General features: G+C 47.8%; 1 protein-coding gene across 1 annotated transcript in view; it reads left to right on the top strand.

The window, feature by feature from the left end:
• CACNA1I (calcium voltage-gated channel subunit alpha1 I) overlaps nt 1-18896 on the top strand; it is a 159658-nt gene extending 140762 nt beyond the window's left edge. The window contains 13 exon segments of the mRNA XM_075159749.1: nt 798-949; nt 2552-2661; nt 3270-3403; nt 4142-4212; nt 7923-8001; nt 8560-8681; nt 9435-9773; nt 10396-10542; nt 14838-14908; nt 15082-15136; nt 15349-15505; nt 16388-16584; nt 18085-18896. Coding sequence (XP_075015850.1) covers nt 798-949; nt 2552-2661; nt 3270-3403; nt 4142-4212; nt 7923-8001; nt 8560-8681; nt 9435-9773; nt 10396-10542; nt 14838-14908; nt 15082-15136; nt 15349-15505; nt 16388-16584; nt 18085-18786 — 2336 coding nt within the window. The 3' untranslated portion in view covers nt 18787-18896.
• Nucleotides 18897-19101: the final 205 nt, after the last annotated feature.

Raw genomic sequence — 19101 nt, 5'->3', positions numbered from 1 at the left:
CAGGACGTGCACGCATTGGTACACCTCCTGGGCTTGGGATAGTCCCACCTGGGCTTCTTGCAACCCAGCTGGTGTTTGGGGGAAGACCTGGACAGACATTCCTTTGTGTTTAAACCAAAATTTAAAGAAGAGAGAGGGAAAGAAAAAGAGGAAGACCCCTGTCTTTTGTTCCTGGCTCTTTCCATCGATGTTGCAGTGTCACTCCTTGGGGCCCCAGACCCTCTGGGGTGAAGCAAGCCCTCTTCCTGATGTTTCTGTCCTCTTCTGTATTACTTTTAGACAAAAATTGCAAAAGCATACTCGCCCCTGGAAATCATCCCTACTACCCCAGACTGATGGTTTTCTTCCATTCACAGCCTGTGGGCATGCTTTCCCTTCCTCTGCTCCAGTTTTTCCCTCTCTCCTCTGACACCCCGGGGCCTCTCCTGGAACCATCTGCTCCCTTTTATCATTTGTGATCTTAATTTGTCGAGGCATGAAATGCTGATTTAGCACCATTCCCATAAACATAGAGTAACAGATTTTCTTTCTAGCATTCCTTTCCTTGTCTTTTTTGTGCTTATTTTTTCCCCACTTCTACTTTCCTCTTTTTTGCATTTTTTCCCTCCTTCCTATGTCCCCTATCTTTTACCTATCCTTTTCTGTTCTTTCTCTCTCCCGACGTCATTCCCTTTTCTTTCACGTATCACCACCTATCACCACTTTTATGCCCTTCTCCCTCTTCAGTGTTTCTTACCCATTTCTCTCTTTCTTCCAATTTCTTCCTAACTCTGCCCATCTCCCTCTTTCTACTGAAGAGGCGCAGCGTTTGCCGTACTATGCTACCTACTGCCCCATACGCCTCCTTATTCATTCGGTCTGCACCAGCCACTATCTGGACATCTTCATCACTTTCATCATCTGCCTCAACGTGGTCACTATGTCCTTGGAGCACTACAACCAACCTGTGGTGAGTGAGATCATGGAGATAAGCCCTGCCTCTAGTCATTATGTTATTTTGCTACAGCTCTCTGATGACCACTGCCCATCAGAATAGGTAGGACAATTGAATGTCTCTAAAAAGTACCATTGAAGTGTTGCAAGAGTTAATGTAGTAGGCAAAGTCATGTGAAGAGTTTCGTATATATCCAGAAAGGTAGCCCCTACTCAGACACTTGTTATCCATTAAAATCAGTAGAGATCAGGTATCTAAGCAAAAGTCGGGCCCCTAGAAAGCACAGTGCAGTTAAGTCTCTGTGCTTTATATTATTAAGTGGGCATGTGGGTCACCCAAATTTAGCTGCCAGGTCTGCTTTGTATGTTCCCCTGGATTCTAACAGGAGGAGTGGTGGAAACAGCAGTGTCCTGGGAGCTTCAGGCTTTGCATCAGATTTCCAAATGTCAATTCAATTCTCCTGCCATATGGCCTGAGCTGAAATGACTAGAGTGGCTGGTTGTGTGTCATGGGATGGGATGTCTTTACTGAGCCACCTTTTTTGCATAAGAGAAGCTGCAGGGGCAAGGCGCTGAGCAGAGTCTCTCTCAGCTGCGGGGGCTGATTCCCAGTAAAGGGTCTTAAAGGCCAAATAAGTTTTATACTTTGGTTGGGGAAGACCAGGTACCTCTCAGTGTTCCTGGCAAAGCTCTAGATGGCTCTGATGGAAAAAATGGATGCTGCACATGTCAAAGGAGCTTTCTGCCTCCATGTGTAGACAAAGCATTAATCATGACAACTGCCTGGTGGCATTTCAGTTTTCTCTTCAGGAAACCCTTGCTTGAGGTGACAGCTCTGGTACCTGAGCAGATGCTGTCCAAGGCTTTGATCAGGAACTGAATCTGTCTGTCCAGTCTCCTCTGTTTCTTGCCTATCTTGCCCAGCTGCCCACCTTTTATCTTGCCCTTGATGGTGCCCAGTTTTACTCTGCAGGAACTCTCAACCTTTATCTGTTGTCATCCTCACGTCAGGCCTTTGTTCCTGAACAAGTCACTCCTCTTCCTTACTCCTCAGCTCCTTTCCTTGGAACGCAGGTCTAGCCATGCCAGCCTGCTGTCAGGCTCTGCTAAAGAATCTTGCCAAAGCACTTCGAACCCTTCCAGTACACAGTGCCACCAAATGGTGGCATGACATATGCCTGACCCAGACCAAGGCACAGAGGGGTTTTCTCCCATCAGAGATAACATGTATCCACAACTGGAGTAACCTTCATGCCTCACTTCTGGTTGATAGCTATGCCAGTGCCATTAACATGGTGGCATCCAGGTGGCATGGGCTCCTGGCAGAGAAGGAGGCTGACGGCACTTGGTGAATTATCCTCGCAACAGCCGCCTTCTCCCCGTTACGCTGAGCACTACAGGAGAAAAGAGCAATAACTGATCCTGAGAACAGCATGGAGCAGAAGGATCAGCTGATGGTTGCCCTTAGTAGGTAGCCTCCACATTCAAGTAGGTAGGAAGCATAGGGCAGCTTCCCCACCTCCTAATGAATTCCTGGCACTCAGAAGAGTCCCACACACAGGTTATGTGCTTGATGTTGCTTTTGCCTCAATTCTTTACCCTCTCTTTCTGCTGGCAGTCCTTGGAGACCGCCCTCAAGTACTGCAACTACCTGTTCACCACTGTCTTTGTGTTGGAGGCAGCCCTCAAGCTGGTGGCATTCGGTCTGCGGCGATTCTTCAAAGACAGGTGAGCAGAGGGTTATGTCAACCATGGCTGTGAGACAGCTGGGTTTGGGGTGGAGGTTTTGAGGATGGATCCCTATCTGGAACCTGAGGTGGTAGCAGAGTGCCCTAACTGCCTGCCAGTTCTGCACAGCATGGACCTAGCCTCAGCCCACATGAGCTGCAATGCTTAGGCAATAGTAAGAGTTGTCCAAAAACTGCCTCTTGGTTGGCATCTGCTGGTTAGGCTAGAAAACAAAGGAGGTGGGGTTAGAGAGAGCCATTTTTTTCCTGCCCTTGAGGCAAACTGGGAGCATGCTGAAGCAGAACATATATAACGAAGCTGATTCGAGGTAGTAAGGCCATAAAAAGCTGAGCCCATTAGTCAAAGCATAGCACCATAGTAACAAAGCTCCATGCTTTCAGATCAGGCTGGCTTGCCTTTGGCTGCTCAGGGTGTGTGCGAAGTGAATCTCTATTTGTCTGCATAAGCCCATACAGGCTGACTCAGAGTGGGGCCTTGAATTCATACATAAAGAAATATTTAGGTTAAATTGCAGACAATTCACTTTCTTTTTCAGGGAAATGGAAAAACCCCATCTTCCTTTATTCTCTTCAATTTTTCTTCTTAAGGTGGAACCAACTAGATCTGGCCATTGTGCTGCTGTCTGTCATGGGCATCACGTTGGAAGAGATTGAAATCAATGCTGCTCTCCCAATTAACCCCACTATCATCCGGATCATGAGGGTGCTGCGCATCGCCCGGGGTGAGGGAGACACCGGCTGGAGGCAGGGGTGTAGGTGGCCATGGAGTGGGACTCGGTGCAGCAGCTGTAGAGTCATGGAGTCCCCCTGTCCCTAGCCCTGGGAGGGAGGCAGAGGATGTGATGGAGGACAGCCTAGAGGCTAAGGCTTTTTGGCTTTCTTAAGCCAGGCATTTAGATGCAGTGGTTTTAACAGGTGGTGAGGGACCAGGAAGGTCATGCGGAAGTTGAACTTTCTCTGTTATTCTTTTATGGGGCAAGAATGGCAGTGGTGCTTGGAGAATGGGCCACCAAGCAGGTTGAAGTTTGCACAGAGAGAGGACTGAATCTTCCTGGTGGTGGCCAAGATATGCTAAGCTGCCTTAACAGATGGTGGCTGGAGGAAGAGAAAATGATGGAATGAAAAATCAGAGCAGAGGGAGAATTGTGATACACAATGCTGAGAGAAAGAGGGCTCTTGGTCAGACTGTCAGGGTGAAGCAGAAGAAGCCCTATAGGCATGGGCAGCAGAAACACAGTATTTAGTAAGAAGGAAATGCACTGGAGGAGAAGGAACCACTAGGGTTGTATAATCAAAAGAAGTGGGCAAAGGGAGAAGGGGGCCAAGGGGGACAACACAGTTTTTCTAGGGCAAGGGGAGACAGGACATCTGTCTTGTGCTACTGCCATTAGTAAGTCACACAAAGGATGGACTTTCTGAGCTCAGTCTGGGTGACACTTCTCTTGTGCTTGTTGTGGCAGTCCTGAAGCTACTGAAGATGGCCACAGGAATGCGAGCACTGCTGGATACGGTTGTCCAAGCCCTGCCACAGGTAAAACAGACCGTATGCCCCAAAGACTCTCCTTTTATCATAGAATCATAGAATAGTTTGGGTTGGAAGGGACCTTTAAACATCATCTAGTCCAACCCTCCTGCCATGCACCCTTTTTCCAAAGGGTTGATTCTTGTGGAGTCTCAGAGGTGGTGTCTACTGTGTTGTGCAGACAACTGCGTGAAGCTGATGTCCAAGTTTTCAAGTCAGTCATGGGGGTACAGTTCACCTCATGTCTCTGTTCTCCAGTGGGTGAATGAAATAAGACTTGATTCCTGGGTAAGGGCAGCTTTCTTCCTATCATGTCTAGCTAGTGTCTATCACTTGCAGCTAGTCCCCAGCTCCTCTCTCCCCTCTCCCTAAGAAGGGGAGAGTGACTGGCAGCCATTTCAGGAGGGAAGGAGGTCTTTGCTCTCTGCCCCTCTCACCCTTCCCCACATGCACCCCCTTTCCCCCTCCTCTCTTTCATTTGCACTCCCGTCACTCCTTGTCTTAGCCAATGCCTCCCCCTTCCTACTTTCTTTTCTTCCTTTCTCCTCCTGGATCCCTTTGTGTTTCTGAGCCTCTCATGTATGAGGAGCAGTGACGCGCTCTGTTGTGGCTCACGCAGCCGGCAGTTAAGTGTCTACTGCAAGACAACTAGACAGAAGGATTTCATGAGCTGTGAGCGGCAGCTGTTCCCAAATAAGATGCTGACATGGTGCTTTACACAGACTTCAAGCCCACTGTGAGGATCCTCTGTGATGGATGAGCAGCCAGGGAGACTGGTCCCCTTCCTTTTGGATCCTCCGGAGAGAATTGTTAAGCAAGGAGTAATGGCACCAAGTGACTCTACTGATCATACATCAGACCATTCCCCTGGCAGGCCCCGAGCAGGCAGCTCTCTTGCATGATATCAAAATGCATGGGCATTTGTCAGTTGATTTATCAGCTAATGTGCCAGTCCTGGTGAGTGATGCAGAGCTGAGAATCAATCTGAAAACAGCATGAGTAGTTACCCAAGGAGTTTACTTCTGATGTCGATGACAATAAATGTCAATATGAATTAGAGGAATCTCGTGGCACAAAAGCGAGGGGGAAATCCAGGATCTTTCCTGGATTCTGTGCTCTGTCTGATGGCTCATGCTTTTCATTATACAATAATAATTTGTATTTTTGTCTAAGAATAATAATATCATTCATACATAGGATATATAATAATATTGTCATCCAGGATAGTTGCAGACTGAGATACAATGGACAAAGGAAAGAACAGGAGATTACGAGTGTCCTTACAGCAGGCAGTAACGTTTATTAGTTCTGGCTCTGCTGCCCCAGGCTGGCTCAGTGCAGCTTCTTTGCACCTTGCTCTTTTCCATTCCAGGAGCTACAACAGCTGATTTGCTCAGGCGAGGATCTGGAACAGATCAGGTCTCCAGATCCAGTGTCTGCATGTCTGTGGCATGTTTATTCTCTAACCCAGATAAACGCAACACACATATTAAAAGCTGGCTGAAGTAGTATCCAGAAGCCCTCAGTAAGAGGACTCTGAAGTATATTTGCACTTAAATGGTGACACTCAACTTCAACCCCCAAAATATAAAGAATAAATAGGAGAGGAGGAAATATTCATATCCCTGTCGTGTAGATGGAGAAACAGAGTCATCGGACAGTGAAGTGTTTTGCTCAGGATAGCAAAAGGCACAGCTGGGGCCTCAATTCAAGCCTCTGAGCCCTGCTGTCTGGTCCTAGCCACAAACCACAAGTGTATTCTTCCACACTTTATAAATTCTGGCTTTTCTCTCTCACATTCACCTACAGCTCCTTTGCTAACCAAGATGATAGGTCAGGTCTTTTGGAGGTTATCAATATCTGCCACAAAACCCTCACAAGCAGATATCTAAAGGTCTGGCCTTTAGGTATTCCCTGAAAGGTAATACCAAGTAGTCTTAATCCTTGCAGCATCAAAGCTGGTGATCAATCCACTTCCAAAGGAAGCCTTTTGCTTCCTTTTGTAACAGGTTGGCTTCATTTAATAAAGTTATATAACAGAGGGATCAAAAATCACTCCATAGTTAAAGTTGTGTAAAAATCTGCACTTAAAGCAGGGCTAAAATCCCCCAGTTTCAGTGTTAAAAGATTGAATTTAGTCTCCATATTTTATACACTGAGTCTTCAGGGGACAATTGAATTATCTGTAATATTATTCTCCAAGATTTATTGGCTTTGCCAAAAGAAGTAGTTTAAAATAAACTGTCCTTTCCCTTGTGCTTTTTCCTCCTCTCGACCTTTCTCTTTATGTTCCTAGAGCACAGACTCACATCAGAGATTTTGGCTTGCTAATGGCATATAAGGCATCTCCAGTTGTCCTGGTTCAATTCCCTTCCTGTCTTTGTTATACTGCAACAATTCTTAATAGTGAATAGAGATTTAATTTTAAAGAGCCCTTTGGAAATTTAGCCCTTAGCTAAGTTTTATTAACTTCTTTTTCTTAATGCCCTGTAGACACAGACCCAGAGGTGTGTGTTCAGAGCATTTACTATGGTGTCCAATTTAATCATCAGAAATAATTCTTTCCACTGAGTATGTAGGGAGCCAGGATCTGGCAGCCCAGGGGAGTGGGTGGGCTGAATCATTCATTTCTGTCCTGAATTTGGATGGCACAGCAGTTGCAATGACTAAATTAGATTCCTGAAGTGGGTGATCCTAACAAAGGCCCAGTGACCACACGCATTCAGACCAGACACTGTTCAGTTTTTCAAAACCAGCTATATACCAGTTAGGTCCTTAATTTTTCCCTGCCTTCTCTTGCTCCACCAACGGTGTGCTAAACGTTACTGACATTTTCTGTTACTGTTTAGCCTAGCTCTTCCAAAACCCCCTTCTGCTCCTCACATATAACCCAGCTGCCCGACAAGCAGTGATTTCGGAGAGAGAGGACTTGGGGGCAGTGCCCATGTTGCTGGTGGCACTGCTGCCTTTGTGCACCACGAAGCAGCAATCCTCGCATTGGGGGGTTTCCAAACAGCAGCTGCTGGAGACCCAGAAATCAGGCTTTGACCTTTTATTCACGAGATGCAAAGAAAGCTCTGCTTCCTCTCTTGGCTCCTTCATAGTCTCCTCTTCTCTCTTCTCCTCCGCTCCACACATCTCAAGAGGGCCTATTTACCTTTCTTCCTTCCTGCCCACCTACTTCCTCCGCAAGCCCTGCTGTAACCTCCACATGTGGCTGGTGCTTGGCCCCACCACGCTCTGCCTGGTTCATGGCAGGAGCTGGTGCACCTGTGTTCCTGTCTTTTTGGAGCATTGCTGTTGTGCTCTTCACATGAGCATAGCTTCAAGGGACTTGAGCAGTTTGGTGGGGCATGTAGCACTGCAGGACGTGTCTCTATGCTGCAGTCCATAGCTTGTCCTTCACACAGCCAAAATGGCTTCACCTTCTGTGCCCCTGCTCCTATGTGCGTGTCTTCACCTGGCCCAGAAACTGCACGCTTCAGTCAGCCCTGGCCAGAGCTTGTGCTGGAATGGAGGCAACTGGGAAAAGAGCATCCTTGAAGTCCAGTTGCAACCGGTGCCATCACTGGTGATTTCCCAAGTGTTGAGCAATTGTTTGGTTGCATTTGTACACTGGGAATTTGCTGCTGTTCTCTTCAGGCTTTGAATGACAGAAACACTTACCTGTACAAATGAAATAGGCTTTGGGGTAGGCTGACCATGCCATTTGCTTTCAGGTGGGAAACCTCGGACTGCTTTTCATGCTCCTCTTTTTCATCTACGCTGCTCTAGGAGTGGAGCTCTTTGGAAAACTGGGTAAGTCTCAAGCAGACCATGCTCCAGGGAGCGCTACAGACCTGCTGGGAAGCTCAGGTTTCTCAAAATCAGTACTCATTCAATAAAGGGACTGAATTACTTGGTGACCTTTATTCTCCCTTATACGTAATTAATATAAGAGGAATTTCCCTCTAAATTGTTACTGTCCTAACATCCTAAGAAAATAAAAGCAGTGTCTGGTTTCTCTTTCATTCTTAAACTTTTGCTTTTTCTGCACTGCCTACCTTGATATTGCCTTCAAAATTACAGGAAAAACTCAGGGAAGGCTTATTTATGTCTCTTGCCGTGGAATATTGCTCAAGAAGAAAGGCAGCACAGCAATATGTTGAGAGTTATACTGCCTGATATCCTGGGGCTAGGCCATCAGGCATTTTTCAGTATTGCTGGCCAACAGCCAACTGTTGGGCAGGGTGCTGAGGCCATTACCTGAGGTCTCTAGGCTCTAAGAAGCCTGAAGTCCCCTTCCCCAGTTCCTGCTGTTGATCTCGGGGCCGGCAGTGTGTCCTCTGCTGATAGCTGCGATCCCCTTCCTTTCAGTATGCAATGATGAGAACCCCTGCGAGGGCATGAGCCGCCACGCCACCTTTGAGAACTTTGGGATGGCCTTCCTCACACTCTTCCAGGTGTCCACGGGTGACAACTGGAATGGGATCATGAAGGTAATTGGGCCTCAGGGTGTGGATGTCCTTATTGTTGGGAAGGAGAAATTCTGATGTGTGCTCTGTTCAGCAGTGCTTGGGCTAGAAAAGGGAAGGAGCGCAGGAGCTGGGTTGCTAGATAAGGTCCCTGTTTGGGCCAGAATCTCCCTCCCCACCATGGTAACTCAGACCTTGGGTTCATCTAGTCCTACAGACATCTGGCTGAGAAAAGTACATATTGTCCTTGGGAGGAACAAGATGGCTGGCCAGGCTAAGAGGGAATATCCAGTGTCATAAGGCCTGTTATCAAAGCTGAATGTAGGTGCGTCCGACATGGCACCTATCTGCAGAGCTACCTGGGCAATCCATAATAAATGCTTTCTTCCTTCAAAGGACAGGGAGAGAGGAAAGTTCTTTGAACACATATGGTGCTTTTGAGTCTGGATGGGAGAAGGCAGTACCAGATTGCTCAATTTTGTTTGCACAAATGGCATGTGTGCAGCTACAGTGGTAGCAACATATGACGGTCTGGAAGGAGTTTGCTCTGTACACCTTTGGACGTATTTGCTTTGAAGCAGAGAGCACATGATCAGATAGTGTCCTTGATTCTTTAAGGACCTCATGATCCCAGGGAGTGTGGGGTGATAGAAACGTTTGCCCTGTTCTTTCCATTGGCATCAGTGTTTTTTGACAGAAAGAGCAGTCAAGCTTGTATTCTTACTCTAGTCCTTCCTTCCTTCCATCGTTCCCTCTCAAACCCAACTTCCCCTCAAGGATACCTTGCGTGACTGCAGCCACGATGACCGGAGCTGCCTCAGCAACCTGCAGTTCATCTCCCCACTGTACTTTGTCAGCTTTGTGCTCACAGCCCAGTTTGTCCTCATCAATGTGGTGGTAGCTGTGCTCATGAAACATCTCGACGACAGCAACAAGGAGGCCCAGGAGGATGCAGAGATGGATGCTGAGATTGAGCTGGAAATTGCACATGGGCTGTGCTCCCGCAAGTCAGGCTCCCCGAATTCAGGACAGGGAAAAGGAGCAGGAACAGGAGGAGGCGGTGGGAGAACAGATCCTGAAGGACATCTGTGCATGAGATGTTACTCTCCAGCACAGGTGAGTACACCTTTGAGCTTACCAACCAGACTGCAGCAAGTAGCTGTGGGGAGAAGCTGGGCAGCCTAGATGACTGAGGGCTTAGCAGTAGCAAATAGACTCTTCCACCTCAGGGTGAGAGGTTTGCTTTCAGCGGTAGACTTTTGAGTTGGTAGCATCGTGTGGGGACAAGGCTGTGACAACAGTGGGTCCTGTTCATTGTCATCATGGTGTAGGAACCTGAGGGCCAGCAGAGGAGGAATGGAGCAGATCAGCTAAAGGTGTGTTAGGAGCAAATTTGAGAGGGGAGCTCAGGAGAAGAGAGCAGGGGAAATCGCAGATCAAGAGCGAGGCACTCCAGCAGAGCTGGAAGGGAGGCGTGAGCAGTGCCGTGGTGCACTGACAGTGAGTGAAGACAGTCCCTCCTTCTGTGTTTTTTTCTGCATTGAGCTCTGGTACTTTTACACACCCTGAGGAGCAAATGCTCCCCCAGTGACCCTGTGCAGGTACCTGCAGAACAAGGTGCTGCTCCAGATGAGTCAGGGTGGAGAACCCAGCCCCAAATTCACATGAAACTTTGAAGCAAAAAACTCGGCATTCTTAAAATGATCTCTCCCATCCTCCCCCCTTTCTTGTCCCCTAGGAGAACTTATGGCTGGACAGTGTCTCTTTAATTATTAAGGACTCCTTCGACGGGGAGTTAATGATCATCGATAACCTATCGGGCTCCGTCTTCCATCATTACTCCTCGCCGGCCATGTGCGAGAAGTGTAACCATGACAAGCAAGAGGTAACCTGCGTACGAGGATGCGTGAGGGGACTCTCCCCCCAAGACCTGCACACCCATACCCACATGCCCGCAGGTCGTCCGATGTGTGCTCCTGGCTGTAGGTTGTGTAGACAGAGACCTTGTTGACCTGTGTTTGTCATCTGTCATGCATTGCCGATACTGCCTCTAGTACAGGCCTGCCCTCCTTAGCCACAAGGGGATGTTTGAGGTGGTGGACAGTGAGATGTGCCAGGACACAAGTCAGGAGGGACTGAATGAGCTCTAGAGAAATGACTGTGAAGGCATCCTGGCAGCTCTTGTTGTGTTCAGTTCTGCAAGAAAAGCAGAGGTTCAAGCTTGTGTTGTACAGAGGACTCAAAGGATTTCACCCCAATGGCAGCACTCAGGGACAATTCAGTGGGAGATTTAAGCATGTGTTTTGTCTTCATTTGAAGCATGTGCTGCTTATTCCCTGTTGAGGTGGATGAATTAAGCACATGCTTAAATGCCCTGTTGAATAGAGTCACCGTCTGTGAGCAGGGATTGGTTTGTGGTGAAAAATGGCTAATTAGTTTGAGCAAAAACTAAATAAAAATGGGCCCACTGAGAAAGTTTGAGTGTCTCTTTTCTGATATAGAACCTGTTAGCTGACAAATGGGTTGTTGCTAAGAGCAGGACACCAAATGGCTTAGACTTGCGCTCCTAAAGCTAGTAGATGCTTTGGAAAATCACTTCCTAAGCAATTAGGCTTTTCATGTTGTGAAACTTCAGGAGCAAAGTAGCCTGGTAGAAGTTAGGAGAGTAGCAGAATAATTTTGTTTCTGAAATCATTTTATTTTATTTAAGTGCTATGATTGTGGTCAGACTTATGACAGTAGCTTGGCTCACCTGTCAGTACATCAGGACATCAGTGGCAATCTTCACCATCTCCTTCCCCATAACTAACTTGATATGTTGCTATTGCTTATAAAGAAAGCAGGAAACTTGGGAAGAGAGCTCTCATTGGCAGATTACTCTATCCATGTTTGAAGAAAACAATATTGTTTGGCTTCAGACGCCTAGTTCTGATGCTCTTATTTTTTTTCAGCCTTTCAGCTATCTGCTTATCCCCATAGCTTTCCTTTGAAAGTATCAAAATACAAACATTGCTGTAGTTTATCAGTATTGCAACACTTCACAAATGGATGCTGCATTAATGCAGTCAAATGACTAGTTTTCAATTAACTGTGATTTCCACTGCTTTACGTAAGTCCTTATATTCAGCAGTTGGTGCTCAGCCTTCCCAGAAAATCGGGTCTTCTAAGGCATTCCAGAATGATTACCCCGAAATTAAGTCATTTGCAACTAGTTTGCTGCATTTGAAAACCTTCCAGATAGTCTTCAATATCCTGCCTAGGAATGAAGACAACAACAACAACAGATTTTCTTACCTTTCCAGCAAGGAATCTAGACAGCAAAATCTTCAAGTGCAACCCACAGCCACAGCAAAGAATTTAACAGAATAATCACAACCAAAGAATTATTCTTAGATCATATTTTCTAATGGCTGTTATAGAGCCATAAATTATTTTTCAAAATTGCTATCTCAATACATCTAAAATGCGGAAATAAAAATAAATTATCTATATCTGCAGGAATACTTTAGTAGTAAAATGTAGATATTTTACTTCTGATCACATGAATCATAACTACAGCTCAGGATTTTAAGTCACAATGGATCATGAACTTCTCTTCATATTTCATAGTATAAAAAACATAGAGGAAATTCCAACAGGAAATCACTACGTGGAGTCACAGCCAGGATTGTCCCAGCACTTACACCAACAATGCACATAGTCATTAATAAATTAGAGCGTACTCTGGTACATCAACATATCCGAATGAGCATTGTACACACAGACGGAATTGTACTATGTCAGAAACAATTGACAGCAAGTTATATAGGCAAAACAGTTTTTATCTAGTCCTATTCAATACATGTGTGTTTGAACAAAATAGTATGCTTCCTGCCCAGCGGAATCACCCTTAACTCTGCCCTTGTGACAAAAATTACATATTAGCCAAAAATGTTCACGCCCATTTTGTTTGTAGTTTAATCCATCAAGATGCTGAGCACAGTGGATGGACACAACACTTAAACATATGCTCAAAGTTATTAATATGTGCTAAGCTTTTTATTGCATTGAGTAGACATGCTCAGCGTCTTTCCCAGTTAAAATGCTGGCATCTTCTTTTCAAACCAATTATTTGTGCAATTAAGGATTTTGTAATCATGACTCTGTTTTTAAAGATATGTTATATCTGCGACTAGTTATATTCTAAGAGATATGTGTGCATGGTTCAGTGTCTAGGTTGATGTCCGTGGCAGTATTCATGGATTGTGCTCCTAGTGAACAGCCCCTTCTCCTCCCACTGCAATTTTAAAAATTTTTTTGTTCCTCATCTTTAGTCAGAAGATTTTAAAATATTCTACAGTAATGGAAGCTATAAGAACAAAACATCTTTTTTTCATACCTCTAACCTCTTCTCTTGGCATTGCTATCCTTTCACTCTTGGGCTGGTTGACAGTTGTGTATTGGTGGCTGATAGTGTGTTTAGCCAGTGGCAGGAGTTTGCCAGTGAGCAGCGGTGAACTGTGTTTCCACACATGCAGTTTATCTATTCGTGACTTTGTTGATTGTGGGTAGCCAGAATTTGTGAGCAAGTGGTTCAGTGAAGAACAGACTATTCTGGCTTTTGTTGAAATCCTTTTTTATGGATGGAGAAGGTAGTCGCAGATGTTATCACATTTCATGCTCGTGTCTCTACAAGCACAGCTGTAAGGCTGTTCTGGTGTAACAAGCACTTAGGCGAGTAATGGATGAGTACGCACATTAAGTGGGACTGAATTAAGACTGTGTTCCTCTACACAAGTAGTTGCTGACCGGTGGCTGTGTAGCGTGCTTGACATAACTTCATTGTGAGACAAGGGATTGTTTCCGCAAGTCAATTGTGGGTTCTCCGGTGCATCCGCGCTCCGAGCAGCAGCTGTTGGTTTTGGGCTCTCTTCATGGTTGAACGGTACCATGTTCCTAGGTCAGAATAATATCCCAAATAAGGATGTTATTTGTGCCCTTTATTTAAATCCAACCCTGGTTTTCCGTCCTGTTTATTCAAAGTGCATTATCGCTCGGATGGAGACCTCTTCCCGTCTCTGGCATTGGCACAGGCCACTAAACTCCCAGCTCGAAGGAGTCATCTCTGCAAATGTTCCACCTGCTCTTATAGCACAAAAGCTGTACCCACCTCTTGCAAGCACAAAGACAGGCGAAGACAAGATAAATGGCCAGGAAGCAACCTGTCCTGACTGAGACAACCCAGAATATAGCTCTCAAGAGTCAGGTGCTGATGATGGGAACTGGTGGGACTCTAGAGACCAGCAACAGAAAGCCAAGCACAGGAGGGACAGAGCAACTGCTTAGGCTACTAGAAAAATGAGATGCTTTTCAGGTATTGTGGGAAAGAGATGTCAGGCAGAGGGGAATTGAAAGGTTGGAGGAAAGAGGATGGGAGAAGGGCACATGTGGTATGAAACAGGCCAAAAGATGAAGCAAGGTCAGGCATGGGACAGAAGTGGAGCTGAGGCCCAAGGATGAGAAAGATGCAGTGGTCAGACTTGGTTTCAGAAAGCAAGAGAGCACAAGTGTGGGTGGGCGGGAGGAGTGAGTTTAGGGATGGAGATCAGGATGGGAGATGGTGTTAGCTGAGGTCTGGTGTAGGTTAGAGGTGAGGGGAAAGGGAAGACATAGGGAAGCTGGAAGGAAACAGGGTTTCAGTGGTGAAGGTAAGAGAATATGAAAAGCATGATACTGGCATGGACTGCAAGAGGCATGACTATCCCTGGAATGAAAGCACCTTCACGTTTAAGCAGGGCTGTCCATGGTACCTTCAGAGAGAGGGGTCCACTCCTCATCCCTCAGCAGAGCAGACTGCCTTGTCACCGGCCTGAGGGAGCCCTCTCCCTGCCTGCTTTACTTGCAGGGCCTTGTGCCAGCCGTATCGCTGGGACAGATTCAGGACTCCTTCCGCCAGTTCTGGCACTAGAGGAACATGGACTGGCGGTGGGCTGCTTGCAGATCATATGTTCAACCTGCCTTAAAAAGTGGATTCTCCTGCCCAGCCCAGGTCTGGGTTAGGCAGTACCTGATGTATCCAAGGTATATAACCTAAAATTGATCTCGGGTCTACAGGCTCTCACTTATCCACCATAAACAGTGTATCTTCTTGAAATGTGGATGCCAGGCATGACCTGTGACAGCTCCTTTCCCTTCCTGCAGGTCCAGCTGGCCGAAATGGAAGCATTATCCCTCAACTCAGACAAGTCCTCTTCCATCCTTCTAGGAGATGAGTCAGACAATCGCAGCACTTCTCAGCTGAGTCCTCAGGAGATCAAGGTTAGCCCCGGACAGTCATGGGCATGTTGCACCATGCGCTGTATTTCTGCCCCTGCTCATGTGAAGTGCTCTGTATTCACCCAAGTGTCGCTGCTGAGGAATATAAATTCTGGTCACTTTTCAAGAGCTTCTCCATAGAGACATATTGTGGAGAAGGATTTGAGGAGAAAAAAGGGATGTATGTTTCTGAAAGTTCTCTTCACTACTGTCAGTAACTTCCTCTGAATGAGCCTAAATTCAGGGGATTTGGGCTGGAAACCTAAGCATCTCCTAGCTAGCTTGAAGGTATCTTCAGAATCAGCCCTTCTTGAGGTTTTGACAAGTCTGCTCTGTCATCTGCCATTAAATTTCACAAGGCTTTGTCCTCACTGATTTTTTCCAGCAGGATGGTCAGGACAGCCCTGACTCCAGTGGGGTAGGAGATCTGGGGGAATGCCTGCTCCCAATATCCAGTGCGGATGGCTCTACAAACCCGGACAATTACCTCTGTGAAATGGAGAAAACTTCTTTGAACTCAGTCCAGTCTTGGCTAAAGCATGAAAGTACCAAAGGTGAGCACAGCCCTCATCAGTCTCCAGGTCTGCTGAAATCGTGGGTTGGTTCAGCTCCTCTGCCTTTCTCCTGCCTCCCCCCTGCCAGGAATGGAGTTAATCTGACATGGGGTTACACTAACCAAGAATTAGGTTTCAGTTTGCCAATCCCCAGAAATGGGGTGAGGAGCAGTTCCTTCTTTTGCTGCTAGATCTTATATCCTCCCTCAGACTTGCTTATGTGAAGTATTGAGAAAGAGCTGATTCCCATTCACAGCAGTGCACCCATGCACGGTCAGAGAAGAGGGGGGAGAGCCTCCCCTGACATGCCAGCTGGATGAACTGTGCTCACTTGGCATGGTAAAACGTTGCTGCCCCCTGAGACCAGGCTCCTCAGGTACAGGTTCAGGGAACACGTAACACGTGTCTGCCCTTGGTGGAAGTGCTCCGGTTCTATTCTTGAGCACGCTCTGGCCTTCTGTGGTCCCTGGGTTTCCCAAACTGCCAGTTTATTTATCTCCCTTCATCCCTTGCCTTGCAGAATCTGGGATGAAAGTCCTCTGGCAGTGATACATAGTTAAATCAAGGCCTTACGCCTCGGCATTTCTCTGTGAGAGCAGCAACGGGAGAGGCAAGCTGGGCTGTTGCTTCACGGCTCTGAGCCGTGTTAGATCTTCTGGGCCTGGTGCAGGTTTTGGTCCTTGTGTAGAAAGTGGGACCCATGGTGTGAATACTAGACTGAGTCTTCTTGGCCAGGAGTGTGTGTTACTAAGTATCCTCCATACACTGCACTTGCAGTGCAGTAACAGCAGCAAAGGCACCAAATCAAATCGGAGGACTCTTCAAATTTTTTTTTTGTTTCTGTTTCTGTTCTCCTCCTGATTTCTTTTGGTGCTTTGTCAGTCCCTCCCAGCCCCTTCTCTCCAGGTGCGTCTTGCCCTCTGTTACCTGTACCAGCAGAATTTTTCCACCCGGCCATCTCTGCCACACAGACAGGGCCTGAGAAAGTCTCATGTCCACGCAACCTTCCTAAGATCTCTCTGCAAGGCTCATGGGCATCACTGAGATCTCCGAATGTGAACTGTTCACTTCTTCATCAGGTGAGGACCCCTGCTTCCCTGTGCTAGGAAAGCTTGAGCTTCACATTACACCCAAACAGAGGGGGCTGAACGGGGAGGAAGGCAGAGGAAGGAGAGAGGCAGCTGTGGTCACGGGCTGGGTCACCTGGATCTAACCTGTTGGACGAGTAGAGTGGGCTGCAGAGTGCAGGAAGGTTGGGGAGAAAAGAGGGTTGTATAGCAAAGGGGTGTTGTGTAGCTCTCTGAAATCATATATTCTTCTGCTTCAAATGGATCAAAAAATAGTTTGACAGCTGCAGCTAGCCCCACATGAAGGCAAAATCACATCACCTTTTAGCTCACTCCTGGGTCCCCTGCTCCGAGTGAGCTGCAGACACCTGCATGCACAGCAGCCACAGTGTAAGCCAAGGAGATGGCAGCCGCACAGCCGCCTCGGCTCCTCTTAGCGCCGTGACTCTGGATCACACGCCTGCTTTGCTTGGAACAGGCTTCTCCCTGCCCACTTCCTCCACAGCCCTTCATGCCACATCCACACACCTCGTCCCTGAGCTCACTGTTGTCCCCTGCCCACACATCCCATAAAGGTGCTATCTCTTTCTGAAAAGGCAGCTATTTCTCACTAATGAAAGAGAAGAATAAAAGTGTTGAGGGAAGACCAAGTCTCTCTGAAGAGCAGAGGAGGCAGAGATGAAAGTTCAATGGAGATCCCTGTTATTGTTCTTGGGAGATACTCCATGAACAATTCCTGTTTGAGGAGTACAGGGACACTCTATTCCAGATAAACTGAAAAATAAAAATAAGATCATAAGTTATCCAGTTCTATGTGACAGACACTGTTGGCACAATACAAATGTGTATAAATTCACCAGGGATAAATTTAGCCTCAAGCTGAGGCCGCTGAGTTGTTGAAACTTCTGGTATAAGTATGAGGAAATTAAGGCTGTTTCCCCTTCCTGCTGGAAGGGGATCCCACCTTTCTGCCCTAAATACTGTCCTTGCCACTAGCACTGGTCAAAAGAACTATGATGCCTCTTTTCTCTCCCCAAACATTGCTGTTTTTTTAATGAGAGGAGCACTATGTACAGAAGTCCCCTGATTTTCTGGCCAACTGATGGTTTTGATGTGTCCGCAGCCAGTGCGGCAGGTTCACAGGGAAGACAAGAGCAGGGATCCACAGGGAATCTCAGCCCTGCTGCCTCCTGGACTGACAGTGGGCAGGGGCACCCCGGCATTAGGGGCTGCAGAGCTCACAGACCCAGCACCCCTTCCCTTTGGTGGAGCATTTCACATGGGAGGAGAAGATTAATCCTGGAGCAGAATGAAATCAGCGCTCAAAATATCGAAACCTTTCCTCCTCCAGAAGGGATTTCCCTGGGCAAACCGAATGGCTGGTGCTTTGTAGCATTGTTCAAGTGGTTTACAGCTGCCCTCCTTAGCAGAAGAGAGAGAGGAATTGGAGTTTTTCCCCTTTTTCTGTAATTGTGGTTAATTGTGGTTTATTTTCACACCCCTGCTCCCCAGGCCCCTGAGAGCGATACCTCGCTGGACAGCCGAAGCAGCAGCTCGGCGGGCAGCCTGCAGACCACGCTGGAAGACAGCCTCAACCTCAGCGATTCTCCCCAGTGCACCCTGGACCTCCCGGTGGCTCTGTGCCCCGTGCCAGCTGCTGGCAGCCAAAGACCCCTGGCAACCCCCCTCTCCCCCGCCTCCCGCCGCCGGAGCCTGCGGGGCCGGGGGCTCTTCAGCCTGCGAAGCATCCGTCGGCACCAGCGCAGCCACAGCAGCGGCGGGAGCACCAGCCCCGGCTGCACCCACCACGACTCCATGGACCCCTCGGACGAGGAGGGGGTGGGCAGCAGCCTCCGGGGGGGTGGCAACAACAGTGAGCCCTCGGAGACCCTCAGCAGCCTCTCGCTGACCTCCCTCTTCTCGCCCCCGCCGCCGGGGCTGACGCTGGTGAAGAAGTGCAGCAGCACCAGCAGCCTCCACACCAGCCCCTCGCCCCGCCGCCCCGCCACCCACCACGCCAAGCCCTTCTACACCGTTGACCCCCGGGGCTTCCTCTCGATGCCCTCCTGGGTGACGGACTTCTGCAAGGACACCCCCTCGCCCGGGGAAGGAGAGGAGCCGGATGGCCCCGGCAGACTGGGGACGGGGGACCGCGGCTCCCCGCTCCCTTCTGAGCTGGAGCTGGGCGATGGAGTCAGCAAGAGGAACAGATGAGGGTCCCTGGGGCACAGGGAGGGAGTGTTTGGCCGTCGGCATGGGGAGCATGTTTCACTAGCGTCTCCCCATCAGCAATTCCAAAGGATTTGCAAGAAAAAGAACCAGGCAAACAAAAATTTATAAATATATATATATACATAAAAATATATATATATATATAAAAACAAAAAATACTCTGGTACCGTACCTCAGAGGCATGGGAGAGTGCAAGCAATACGGGAACAGTCCTGCCCGAGGGCAAGACCTGGACCATCACCGCAGAGACTATAGTGACAAGAAAAGGCCATGAGGCCAGGAGGGATGGGACCCTCC

This window comes from Calonectris borealis, chromosome 1 (assembly GCF_964195595.1).
Source record: "Calonectris borealis chromosome 1, bCalBor7.hap1.2, whole genome shotgun sequence".
NCBI classification, from domain to species: Eukaryota; Metazoa; Chordata; class Aves; order Procellariiformes; family Procellariidae; genus Calonectris; species Calonectris borealis.
The sequence above is the reverse complement of the archived record's forward strand: the minus strand, read 5'-3'. Positions and strand labels throughout refer to the sequence as shown.